The sequence below is a fragment of the Rissa tridactyla genome, chromosome 2 (assembly GCF_028500815.1).
Source record: "Rissa tridactyla isolate bRisTri1 chromosome 2, bRisTri1.patW.cur.20221130, whole genome shotgun sequence".
Taxonomy (NCBI): Eukaryota; Metazoa; Chordata; class Aves; order Charadriiformes; family Laridae; genus Rissa; species Rissa tridactyla.
Window position 1 is genome coordinate 141781912 of NC_071467.1, and position 13779 is coordinate 141795690.

The window sequence follows — 13779 nt, forward strand, 5'->3', positions numbered from 1 at the left end:
TACCCACGTTCAGCTTCTTTCCTCATATCTCTAGGTGACAAACATGTAATATTTATTTGCTCAACTTCTCACTAATACTTTACAAAATTTCATACATTTATTCTGGGAAAATCAATCTTAGGCAGAATGAACTTGTTCTCCATGTATTGTTAACGATCCAATATTCTCCTTTTGTACATTCCAGTCATTTAAAGACATGAATTAGGATTACTACTGTTTTTTACTTGCAGATACTCTCCAAATGCCACAGTTAATACACTCGTTCCTTGTACCATATTACTCATCTTTAAATGAGCAATGAATCAATAATTAATGTATGAATAGAAAATAAAAAAGCCTGAAATGTAACAACTACCTTTCAGAAGTGCAACTCTGACTTCCCTCCATAAATTACAGTTATTACTCATTGTTACATCTCATTTGCTTTATTACATAATAACTCTCTACCAATATCCACTAGAAACCCTTGTGGACAGTTAACAAATTGGCAAATGAAAAATAACAGAAAATAGCAACTCTTTCTTTAGACAGAAATCCCTAAAAAAAGAGATACTATCACACTATTCAGCACTGTGTTGAACATTATTTTTCTTGCAATACATAGGAAAATCTGAACATTCAGAAAATCAGGTTCCTAAAGAAACTGTTAGCACGTTTGCTCCTTGTTACAATACTTATCACCGAGACTTCCTTCCATGTTTTCATATGATTATATGATTTACTGATATGATTTTTCACTATAACAGCACACAATATAATATTAGAAGAAAAAATGTGTAATATCTAATGTGTTTAAGAAATCAAAAACTTTTTCAGTTACACTGCTGGCTATACTTACAGACAATACAACAAATTCCTGAGGGTACAGAGGAAACAATTTTACTTACAGCAGCTTGCTGTTGTTTTAATTTGTCTCTGTACTCTTCCAGTTCTTGAAGACTAAGTACTGGAGGAAGCCTCTGCACGTAAACAACAAATTAAATTCAGTGAGAAATTAAAGGATGTTAAATACACATGTAGTATTAGGTAACCAATCAATTCCATTAAAGAAACATTCTTATTGCTTCTGCAATCCAATTTGCAGAATTAGTCCATTATTTCAAATGATGGATACCGAAATAAATCAGTGTTAAGATAAACCATGTATTATCAGAATTAGATCATATAATATCATAATTACCTCAAAGTCACCTTGTTTTAAGCCATATATGTATACACACAACCCCCCAAATCATTGAAATTATTATGTCTCAATTAGTTTGCTAAAAATTACTGAAAATATAGAACGGATATTTTTTTCCCCTCCAACTATTTTGGCTTTTTCACAGTAGTTTAAATGATGAAGCGCCTCTTAGCACAACTGATATTAATTCTACCACATTAAAAACAGAGACTCGATACCAATGCTTTATGCTAGAAGTTCCACACAACTGCAAGATGAGGTGGGAAGGTACAGTTTTGCATTAATGCAAGATTTAAGAAACAAAACAAAAAACAGCTCATTGAAACAAGCATGCTTTTGACCCTCATTTTTTGTTATATTACTGTCTTTTCTTTTAAGAAGACAACTTACCTCTAACTCATACTTCACAATATCAAAGGAATCATTGGAAAAATAAACTTCTTCAATGCTGTTAATTATTTCTTGCTGAGCTTGAGGATCAGTTGGTTCTTCACGTAGTTCTCTGAGGTCCTCCTTCACAAAACAAAAAAGGATTTCCATGATGCAATATCACATTCTAATAAGAACAATGTTTTACTAAACCAAATATTTTTCAAAAGCCATTTACAACAGAAGAAGCAATGGCAAAGAACAGAAAGATCAGTACAAACTGCCATTACAAACAGCAAGATATTTAAAACTTCTCAAAGAACAAAGAGCAGACATGCTGCAGATCACTTAAACACTTCATCAATACATTTATGGCACAAATGCACATTGAGTTTTTTCCTCCTGAAGTTTAGAAATTCTCATAATAAACTAAAAATAAATTGGCAGGCTATTTCTCCAGAAAGAAACAACAGAAAAAAAACCCACAAAAACATAACAAATAAAACTTGAATTTTTTAAACCACAAGATCCATCTTTGTAAATATGAATTGTAAATTGTAAATATGAACTGTCACTACAAAAGTATAACTTTTCAATTCAATCCTGAGAATTCACATTTATTAAAGTAACACCATGAAATACTTGATCTTTTTTACAGGCAAAACCAGAATGTATTTGCTGCCTTTGCACAAAATTAAGAGATTTCAGATTTTTCTCCAACTAGCAAGGTGGTCTCAGCAGATATGCGCTGTCAGCTTTCTGAAAACTAATATTCAAGAGGTGAGCATCCCTTTCCTTGCCGTCACGATCTCCTCTGGAAGTTCTTCTCAACAGCCCAGTTGTTTCCACTGGTTACAACAAACCAAGGACTAAGCCTGAGCCTCCTCTTGCTCTCCTATACAGGACATTTCAACTCATACTAGCCCTCTCCTGAAGGCTGTTCCCACTGGAGGAATAAAAATTCTTTATCAGAGACTCAAAATGGAGAAGTGCCAGGATATTCTTTCACCAAAAATCTAGATAAAATGGATCAAATTGCTCAAGATTGGCATTTAACCCTGGTGAAGCGATCCATCAGACTGAAAGGTCCCACAAAGATCCCAAGCCTCCCAACAACACCGAGTTGCTACAGTGGGAAAAGGTGCCGTTATTTTCACCAAGAGCTCAAGGGCTTATTTTACCAGTTAGAGGCATCGGATTTTAGATTAATTGACTAAACAACCACTAACTTGCTTACTTTGTAGATCAATTGAAATAAGGTCGACGTTATGAGGCAAAGCGACATTTTAAGTAGAAAGCAAGGTGCTGTTTCTCTAGGCAATTAGAAGCAGCCAAGGGTTGATGAATGAACGGTTTGGAAAAGCATAATAAATAATAAATAATAATAAAATATCTCTTGCAGGAAAAAAAAAAAATGGTGGTGCTCAAGCGCCACCCGGTGGAGCGTGGGCAAAGTCGCAGCTGGAAGGCGGCTTCGAGCCGAGATGTGGCAGAGGGTAACCCGGAGAAAAGCCATGGAGGAGACACACAGTATCACACAGAATCACAGAATGGTTTGGGTTGGAAGGGACCTTAAAGATCATCTAGTTCCAACCCCGCTGCCATGGGCAGGGACACCTCCCACTAGACCAGGTTGCTCAAAGCCCCATCCAACCTGGCCTTGAACGCTCCCAGGTATGGGGCATCAGCAGCTTCCCTGGGCAACCTATGCCAGTGCCTCACTACCCTTACAGTAAAGAATTTCTTCCTGATATTAAATCTAAATCTACCCTTTTTCTTCTTCCTCTCCCGGGAGGCCCCAAGCACCACAGATCTCCACTGTAGGGCTGTCTGAAAACACCAGGTTCAGCCACTGTCCCCAGCGCTTCCCACTGGCGGCCCACTGCCTTGCAGCCAGATGGAGAAACCCACCTCGTACCACAGGGCAAAGGCAGCAATCTACCACCCAACCACACAGCCACCCACCAGGAGGCTGTGCAAGGGAACGAGGCATGGGCAAAAGGAGGGCACCAACGGACATCAGAGAAATAAAGAAATAATAGACATAAATAACAATATAGCAACAATAAATAACAATAACAAAGCAAAATGATGCTATTCATAGAATCACAGAATGGTTTGCGTTGGAAGGGACCTTAAAGATCATCTAGTTCCAACCTCCCTGCCACAGGTAGGGACACCTCCCACTAGACCAGGCTGCTCAAAGCCCCATCCAGCCTGGCCTTGAACACTTCCAGGGATGGGGCCATCCACAACTTCCCTGGGCAACCTGTTCCAGTGTCTCACCACCCTCATAGTGAAAAATTTCTTCTCAATATCTAATCTAAATCTACCCTCTTCCAGTTTGAAGCCATTACCCCCTGTCCTATCACTACATGCCCCTGTAAATGTCCCCTTCCAGCTTTCCTGTAGGCCCCCTTCAGATACTGAAAGGCCACTATAATGTCTCCTCGGAGCCTTCTCTTCTCCAGGCTGAACAATCCCAACTCTCTCAGCCTGTCCTCACAGCACAGGCGCTCCAGCCCTCGGATCATCTTTGAGGCCCTCCTCTGGACCCGCTCCAACAGGTCCATGTCCTTCTTGTGTTGAGGACTCCATAGCTGGACGCAGTACTCCAGGTGGGATCAATTCTATTGATATTCTACCTCTATTCTTTAGACAAACTCTTAAAAACAGGTTTTGAGCACAGTCCAGCACTTAGCGAGGCGTCTTAGCAAGCAATGCCACAAGCCCCAACAGCACCTTGCTCAGACAAGGGCAAAGGCTGGGTCAGCTGCATGGCACTGACAGTGATGGTACTGACACGACAAGTTTGCAGGAAAGTGGCAGGGGAGATCCTGTGGCACCACACCAGCACCAGAGAGACAGGTAGGACTCCAGGCAGGAATACCCGTCCGTTCAGCTCCAGCCACACAATTCACCTGGTGGTGACACCTTTCCACCTCGTGTTTCAGCTTTACTAAGAGCATGAGAAACAGAGGAGAGGAGGGCAGGTTATGGGGGATGAAAATGAAAAGATTATTGAAAAATAGCCCCTTTAGAGTCTTTTTCAAGTTTTTAATCTATGGTTTTGAAGCTTCCATCACATGAGAGCGCATAGATTGGCAGAGGAAGCAAACATTCAGATTCAATGGCATACTACTCTTGCAATAATTTAATTTATGAAGCAAAGAATTTATTATCTAACCATATGTATTCCTGTCCTTTAAAACAAACAAAAAAATTATTTCCCTCTGGACTCCCTAACAAATGGCAGCTTTATGCTGCACATCCCTCTATAAATTAGCTTAACATCTTACAGTACATTGAGTTTTAGCTATACGAAACTAAAATTAAAAATTATCCAAGACAGGCAACAAGGTCAGCTTAATTTGTCCACCGAACCATTGCAAATGGAATAATCTAATTTATCATCTGATGTTTGGCCACAAGGTCCTTCATGGTTGTTTGTTAAAAGAAAAAAGAAGAAAAACTAAACGCAAGAAGAAATCTTTAGGATCATTTGAATTTCTAGACTATTGATATCTTGTCACATTGGTGAAATGATATGTCAACGCCATAGGTCAATGGCGACTGACACCTCCTGAAGATGTATTAAGAAAGCCCTTGTGGACACATATTCCAGATTTAGAGCCATGTAACAATAAATTGGGAAGGTTGTTTTTAATATCAGCATTTCAATGAAACCTAATCAATGACCTTTTTGTCTTTGTAGATGACGACAGTTTTCACCACAAGAATAAAGCTGATGTTCATGTGGATAGGAAAATTACTAAGAAACCACTTTATCCCACCTCAGAAAGATTGTTCATCTCAGTGTTTCTTGCCAAAACACTACCTAGGAAAACATTTATTAAATGGACAGGGTTTTTATTTATCTTACTCATTCTTTCCAGAAAAGCAGTCTAGTGAGAACAAATCTCCAGGATGAACTCAAGCTCCCGTATAAATTACACTATCTGCCACCAGACTTATGCCATGATAAACTGCAGCTTCCAGTCCATCATGCTCCACTAGTTTCAAATAACTAACGTGCTCAAGCCTGATCTATACACTCACCACTGAAGGAAGCAAATGTCCTTGGCTAAAGTTTATTTGCTGATATTCAATCTTCCTCATCCCTTCAATTAGAGATACAAAAAAATTTTAAAAATTTTACTATATACATATGAAGCCTATAGTTGCAGGGGCCTCAGGGAAGGCCAGATTTAGAACTGTGGAGCTCACACTCACACACTTTGCAGAGGTAGAGAGAGAAGCTCTATTAAATCCCTCAAGGCACTTTTCCACCTCAAAACTTTTCTAACTATTGTCACTTAAATACCTGTCTTTTAAAAAGAAATTCAACATCAAAACACACTTGTCACTAAATTTCATGTAAATTCAGCAATTCCAAGCGCTATTCTGAATAGAAAAACCTATAAAAAAATTGAGACAGAAAGAATCGTGTGATGATAATCACACAGAAAACTTCATCATTGCTAAACTGAATCAATTAGCTGCTTCAGGAGTTATACAGGAGATCAGGAAGAGCAGCACATTGGCAAGGTGGAACCCACAGCATTCATTTCAATCCGCCTGCTCAGATTAATACATACGTTCAGCAGTAGGAACTCTCCAAGCAATAACGGGCCAATACAGCCATCTAAGATGCTGTTCCATGGGCTACTCATTTTTCCCGAAGTTTTGTTCAGTGAGAGACTTCACCTCCTACATAAAACATGCATCGCTTGCGGTACCAAATGTGCACATTTTTTTTTGCCAGTATCATGCTTTTTGCCATGATCATACTTTCATAAAAAGACAATTTACCCTGTCAAATATACTTCCTTTCAGGTTACAATTAGTGCAACCCTAAGCAGCAGGTCTCCCTTTCATAATGCCACATAAATAGATCCATGAAAGACAGTTTCTGAGGAGAGAACAAAAACTGAAAAGAAAAAAGAAAAACCCTACCTGTCTGACAGTTTTCCATACCTAAAAAAGCCATTGCTAAATAAAACACAGTGTTTGCATCCACACACTTCTCACATCATTTTCCCTTCCTGTTCTATGGAAATAGAAGTTTACAGGTCTAGGAGCCTGTGGCAAACTCCTTGAAATATATTTCAGAAGAGTCATGTCATTGCAGAGGCATCTTGAAATGCAGTTCAGCAAGTTTCAGATGAGTTACCCAGCTATTTCCTAGTGCGTCACACTCCCACTCTCCTTGCATTCTACACTGCCTGTAACACCAAATCCAATATTGCTCTGTTGAATGAAGCGTTACTGGTAGAGAGCCGAAGCAAACACCTTCTGCATTCCAGGCCCTATCACCTGAAAGACTTAGGAAGCAAAGACATTGAAAAAAATTAACTGATACTACTCAGAGAAGAAAAAAAATCTAAAGTTTCCAATATAATTAGAAGCTGAAGGTCAGCAACAGCCTATGTACCTCTACACAGAGAGTGACAGGGGCCACATCTGCACAAGACTCATTTAGAAACAGCCTCCGTCTCTTTGTCATGAGCCAAAACCACACCAATGAACACAGTGTCAATTTATATCCCTCCATTCTGTACTTGGTTTACACCCATGTTAAAAGGTAATCCTAAATACCAGGATGAGGGCCCTGGTCAACAGATTCAATCAGCAGGGACATTGCAACATCTTACCACCATGAAAAAAATCGTGTAGAAAAGTATTTTTATATATATACATACACAATATTTTAATTTTATCTATATAAAAAGATATATTTATATATTATATATGTCTCATAACGTATGTATAACTGTATCTATAAACTCAACTCAAAACTACTTCTCCCTCCCCTGCCTGCAGCTAATCCACAGCTAGGGAAGGCAGTCCCAAAGGAAGTTTGTGGTATTCCCTTATCTTTCACATGAAACGCCCAGAACCTTCTTTTGATCTTTCCTTCTTCAGTATATGTGCAGAGTACTTATTAAAAAGCCCTCACTCTACCAAAACAAACATTACACTTGAAAACAATTATCCTCGTGGAGGGAACAACAAAGCTTGATCCATAGAACTGATATTAGTCACACCACCACTTAATGCACTCCACTACTGTTGGGGAAATAGAAACCCACACAGACTAAGAAAACCACACTTCTGTATCTATGGGAAAAGCATTAAGAAATAAACTTTCAGTGTTGCTTACCACCATAAACCACAAAGTCAACTAATATTTGTATATTGCATATGAGCTGATTATCATCAAGATACACAGAACCTAATTCAAAGTCAACTCATTATTAACCCCACACACTTGAATTCAAGTGTACAAAATACCTATCTCACCCTTGTGTGAAAGAATTTACTAAACAAAGCTGTTATCAGATTGTGAAAGAAAAAAGCTGACAATAATAGAATGGTTCAAAAAGAACTGCAGTTCCCCGGGGTGATCAGGCCACACAGATGAAGTAAGGTACCTCAATCAAAAAAGAGATATGAAATCCCTCTGCAGACAAATTTCTCTTCTAGAAATCCTGCCTTGCAGTTCATATTTGCCTTATCTACAGACTATATCACAGACTTAATCTATTATACACTCTTTCTCTTTGTGACCAAGGTGGCAGTATAAGTCTGTATTACAAGTAAAAAAAGTTTACTGGTGATTTGCTTTCATGTGACAGAAGCAAATTTAAATTTTTCAAGATAGTTGGAGAACTTACTGGAGTACTGGGTAATGTGAGTGCATACACTCAGAGGTATTCTGTAAAATATCCAGGCACCAAATCATTTCATTGTTTAAAAATAAAAAGTTGAGGAGCACAGTCATCACTTTAACATACTTGCCAGCAAGCCATCAGTCACCAAATCAACAATTTGCAGATATCAAGATCCAAAAGAATTTTGCTGGTTTTCCCCTCAGGGGATGCAATGTCAACATGTTCTTCTCCCTGTGCTCCATATTTCCCATTTGACCTCCAAAGTAGCATGACAGTCCTCCATTTAAAAAAAATTATTTTGTGCCTAGAGTTAGCATTACCTATTAATGGCTTGTGCTCTTTCCAGTAATTCATGCTGGCTCTGTAGCCTTTCATTCTGTATACCTCTCAATGGCTTCAACCCAGCTTTTGAGCCTTTCAGTAACACTCACCCTCAATCAATCAGGAGGTAGCACTTTGAATGTGGAAGTGTGAAAATGAAAGTGCAGCAGCAGCATCATAACTATTCTATCATCAAAACAGTATTTGGCTGCTGAGCTTGAGACTTTTGTTATTCAAGATATAAACAAAAACAGTTAGTAAAATGTGTCAGCAGAGAGCAACATATGATTTCAAATAGCAGTCTGCAACAGTATGAAATCACGCTTTTACTCGTTGCCTGCACATTTTCTTCAGTCTTTACTTTTGCATTCAAAAGTGAATTCCCTTTAACAAACCTGTCCGTTATTATAAAATAATTATTGAGGGGCATTAGCTTATATCCAGCAAAGCTCCTTGATCCTATAATTATAACGTAATTCTGATCTGTGACATCAGTCTGTTGCCATGGCATTAAGTATAGCTCCAGTTCTCAAAACAAATACCAATACCCAAAAGCTCAATGACTTTCAACTTCTGTGCAGAACCGAAACCTAATCTCCTTGGCAGTTATTCATACCACAAACACAGACAATAATCTCCCCCTCCCTACCCCAAAAAACTACTGTTTTCAAGAAAGGGTATCTGAATCTATGCTTACAGTGACAGCAGACCTATTACAGTGCCTCATCCAATGTCTCATAATTTGAAAAGTAAAATCCTACAATAAAGGTTTTAGCAAAGTTAAGGAGGCATGGTGATACAAATCCTTCCTTCAAAAGAAAAAGGCTGGAAGTAAAGTCACCGTGACAAATGGCTTGGGACCATAGCCAGGAGTTAAACTGATCAAAACATAGTAATTTTACTCAAGATTCTTATGATCTAATGTTTTCATTTAATTGCATAGTCAGGTAACTTTATAAGCGTTTCACTCAATACAGCTTGTTGAAAAGAAAAAAGTTAATGTAAGCAGCTCAGAATTTTGAGAACTATACACCTAAAACATTTTGGAAGGGGAAAAAGAAAAACGTATTAGAAGACTGAAAAATATAAAAGTCTTATTCTGTGGCACAGAAGAAAGTAATACTTTTATCAACTTTAAAAAAAATAATCAAGTGACAAGTTCTAATGTTGATGCACTCTTGTCTTTTCAGGTACAGAACTCATAACCACAATGAGATTCTGTTTGCAGAACAGATGCAGATAATGTTTTCACACTGCAAATGTTTGACATAGATATATGAAAAAATTACAAACTACTGCCAGGTATTTGTTTCCGCATTATTATTGATAGAAGGTGTAGGCTTACCTGACACATAACATCTAACCATTAAAGAACGGAAATCCAGCCAAGATACCCTACATCTACTTTTACCTGGATAGCCAACTCAGCAAAAAAGACAGTTTGAAACAGAATACTCAGTGGGTGGCAGGAATCTGCAATTTTGAAATCTAAGCAGTGCAAATGAGACTGTTCTTTTAACATCGCTGCAACTGAATACGTTCACTCTTTGAAATCAATATATTGGCTGCTGCTTAAGAGAGTATTATGTACCAATTCAGAGATTGCTACTTGATTTTCAGTAATGCTGAAAATGCTACTTGATTTTCTGGTCTGCCTCAGCACAACCAACATATTACACAGTACTTATATAGAGATAAAGAAACACAAAGGGGTTTTTGTTTTGGTTTTTTTAAGGCTATTGTAAAATAAGGCATCCAAATTCAAGTCAGTAACCTAAATATCTCATTGATTAAAGGCAAAAATCCAAATCAGGAGAAAATAATAAACAACATCCACAGCAACTCTTGTGAATCATCCATTCAGATCAACAGAGTACAAGAAGCAGTCAAATACTGTGACAGTTGTTCCCTCACACCCAGATTATTCAGCATGATTTGTGAGACAAGAGTGAGCTGGCACCATTTAAGTAGCGAGACCTCAGAAAAGCCAAAAAAACATTATTATTCTAGTTAATTATATATGCTGAGGATTAAAACCATGAAACTATGAAATATACTTATGGCATCAAAACCACAAAGAAACTAAATATCAAGACTAGAACTATATAGGCTACCAAATATCATCTACTTTCCAAAGCTGAAAAAAAGGGCATTTTTCTTTTTCCTTCTTTTTTTTTTCTTCATTCCAGCAGGAAAACTAGATAATATTAAGATCCAGTGACAACTCAGAAGTTCCAAGAAAGAAATCTTAATGCAAATTCATTCTGAGGTCATTCTGTGTTTTGCCTCACAGCTCTTAACCCTTTCATCAAAATATTTTAAAAGATTTTCAGCAAGAAATAAAACTGTCAAAAAGAACAACAGCAAACCTGTTTTTTGAAAAGAAACAACTAAGTGTCTTTTAACTATAAAATGAAAAACTAAAAATTAAGGGGGTGGGAGTGGAGGGACTGTGTATCATACCTTACTAGGAATCCGAAAGCTTTCAATAGGACTGAGGTCATGAACACTCTCCTGAGGACTTCTTAGACCCTTTAAAAGAATTTTAAAAGTCAGTTAAGACTGATTACATATCTTGCAATAAAACTGCGCAAGTCTTACCTGGTGCTGAATATATACCTACAAGTCCTTTAATAAATTACACTGACATGAGGCTGGGAGGCTAAGACCTTATTCCATAAACCTTTAAGCAAGACTACTGGTGTATAAATTATGCTCCTCAAACATCTAAGCATTTCCAACTTTATGCTGCAATATGTACGTTTTTAGTACAGTTCACCAACATTCCCTTCATAAAAGTTCGCTTATATCCTCCTCTCAACTTCCAGATGTTCTTTTAAATTTAAAAATGCAGGTGTCCAAAAAACATCACAGAACTTGTTCTACTAACTTAATGGTTTAATGGAATCAAATAATCGAATTAAAGTTAAGTACCACCTACTCCGTAGCTAAATTATACTATTTTTGATTGATAGGGTATTTATCTATTTACCATATAACACTATCAGGGCTGATTTTCTGTATGCATAACTAAACTGGAAAAGATGCATAATTTATACAGTTTTTACACTTTAAAACACATATAGCCACATAAACAGAATACGCTCTAGTAGACTGAAGCTTTGTACAGGAAGCATCAGTTAACCAGCTGAGTACTTGTTTGCTGAACATCCAACACATTCACAATCTTGTAAAGCAATACCACAGAACATGCTGCCTAGCACATTTTCTGCCCGATCCCCAGGTAGAGGTGAGTCTAAACATTCAAGTTTCAGATATGGTTCTGAGTCCAGCTTCCCTTTAGACTTCAGGGCATTCACGTGAGCCACAAGCTTCAGACAGACTTCCCTCCCGCTCTTGCAGTTGATGTTAACTGTCCTGTTTTCAAGCCCCTTTCAGGACCTGGGTGCCCACTTTTCTTTGAAAGAAAAGGACCAATGCAATTACTATGTGAGTGGATGATGAGAAAAGTTTATATTTATCCTTTGAAACTGATGAAGTGTTTTACAAGTTCATCATTTTCATGGTAACTACTACATTTTACAATTGTTTCATCTTCCTAGGATGCAAAACCTCTTCATTTTAGTTTTGATTCTCAGATTTCCTTGCGCATCATTTCAAAACATCCTTCCTTTCCAGTTACCACCACCAAAGATGACTCGCCTCTATGCATTGGAAATTCAAGGCAACAACAGCTGCTGCAGCTTCTCATACTTCACATGAAATCTTCCACACACGTTCTCAAAAATCTGAAGTACTAGCAGCTTATCTTCAGAAGCAGCAAAAAGTTTCACTTATCAAATGCTAAATGGAACTTAATCCTTCCCAAAGGCTGAAAATTGCGTAAGTCACATCATTTTTGGACCACAACATTTCCGCACTGCGCAGATTTCACACAACTCCTCTTTGTCAAGCTGAAAACTGATTGTTTACCCCAATACTGAAGGAAAGCAGAGCATTATTTTGGATATTCATGCCCCGCCATGCCCATCTCCATTTTTAAGACCTGTCTCCTGCACAAGAATCGTAACTCTGAGGACACAGTTTAGAAAAAAAAAAAGTTTAGTTTCTGACTTTCTTATCATTTTGTATAACCACCTAGAATAGCTCATGTGGTGGGTGACACAAGCAATTTTTTACATTCTCAAATTTAGACACACAGCCAAACAGACTTCATTTTAGAGGTATTTCGCATATGTGAATGACTCGAATGTTATTCTAATACACTGCTTTAAAAAGGCTCGCAACCTTAGAAATACTGGTCCAAATGTAGACTGGTCTAAATACAGACAACTGGTACAAAGAGGTGGGCTAATAGAAGCACACTAAGAACTCTAGCACACATTCAATATGTGCCCATGCAAACACTCCCCCGGCACCTCCACGTCCTTGCCTCCCCGCTGATCCACAGCGTCTGCCATTGGACAAAGCCACGTTACAGAGGCCCAGCGCTCCAAAATTATATGTGAAAAAAAGGAAAGGGACACAGCCCACTCGTGCCATCTTTAATGCCGGTGTGCCTGTTGTGGCACAAGCTACGCGCTGGCACCTGTGCAGGCTTCCATTTCTTCGTCTAAAGAGGAAAAAAGAAGCTGGATGCGTGCGTACCCAGAGATAACACACACCACGGCTTCCCTCTCCACATCAGCCGGGCCAAGGGCGACGCCCGCGCCCCGCAGGCCCGTCAGGGTGCCCGGGCACGGCCGCACACCCCGGCATCCCCCAAGCCGTGGGCCCAGGCACGGCGCCCCCGGGGAGAGCCCGGCGCCCCCGAGCCGCTCACCTGGCGGGTCATCAGCGACTTGATCTTCTGCATGATGGGACCGGGACCGGGACCGCCCCGAAAACCCTCAGCAGCCCCGCACGGCGGCGGGCTCCGGGCACGAGGAAGCCATGTTGGACGCCACCTGACAGAGCCCGCCCGCTGCTCCCTGGGACCGGTAGTCCTCGGGCGGCGGCGCCCGACTACAACCCCCGTCAGCACGGCCGGCAGGGCGGGCACCCGAGAAGGGAGCGGGTTGGGGCGGCTCCTTCCGCGGCGGACCGCCGGCCCGGCGCCGGCAGCCCTGAAGTGGTTGCGGTCTGCGAGGCGCGGGGCTGGCAGGACCGGGCCCGTCGTGAGGAGACGCGGGCCGGGTCCGCGGCCGCCTGGGGAGCGGGGAGGCGGGCCCCTCCGTTCGGGGAGGCAGAACTGGGCCGCGGTGGAGGAAAGGCTGCGGCCGGCGGGACGGC

The 13779-nt window shown here is 39.8% G+C and overlaps 1 protein-coding gene across 3 annotated transcripts in view; it reads right to left on the bottom strand.

Moving 5' to 3' along the window:
• Positions 1 to 13488, bottom strand: part of VPS50 (VPS50 subunit of EARP/GARPII complex) — an 89679-nt gene extending 76191 nt beyond the window's left edge. The window contains exons 1-4 of one of the 3 annotated variants that reach the window (XM_054190982.1): positions 13331 to 13486; positions 11011 to 11079; positions 1574 to 1696; positions 888 to 959 (exon numbers count right to left, since the gene is read on the bottom strand). In XM_054190982.1, the coding sequence (XP_054046957.1) occupies positions 888 to 959; positions 1574 to 1696; positions 11011 to 11079; positions 13331 to 13363 (297 nt within the window). In that variant the 5' untranslated portion in view covers positions 13364 to 13486. Of the gene's footprint in view, positions 1 to 887; positions 960 to 1573; positions 1697 to 11010; positions 11080 to 13330 lie in introns of all 3 variants that reach the window. The other 2 variants (XM_054190983.1, XM_054190984.1) reach the window with 2 other exon arrangements.
• Positions 13489 to 13779: the final 291 nt, after the last annotated feature.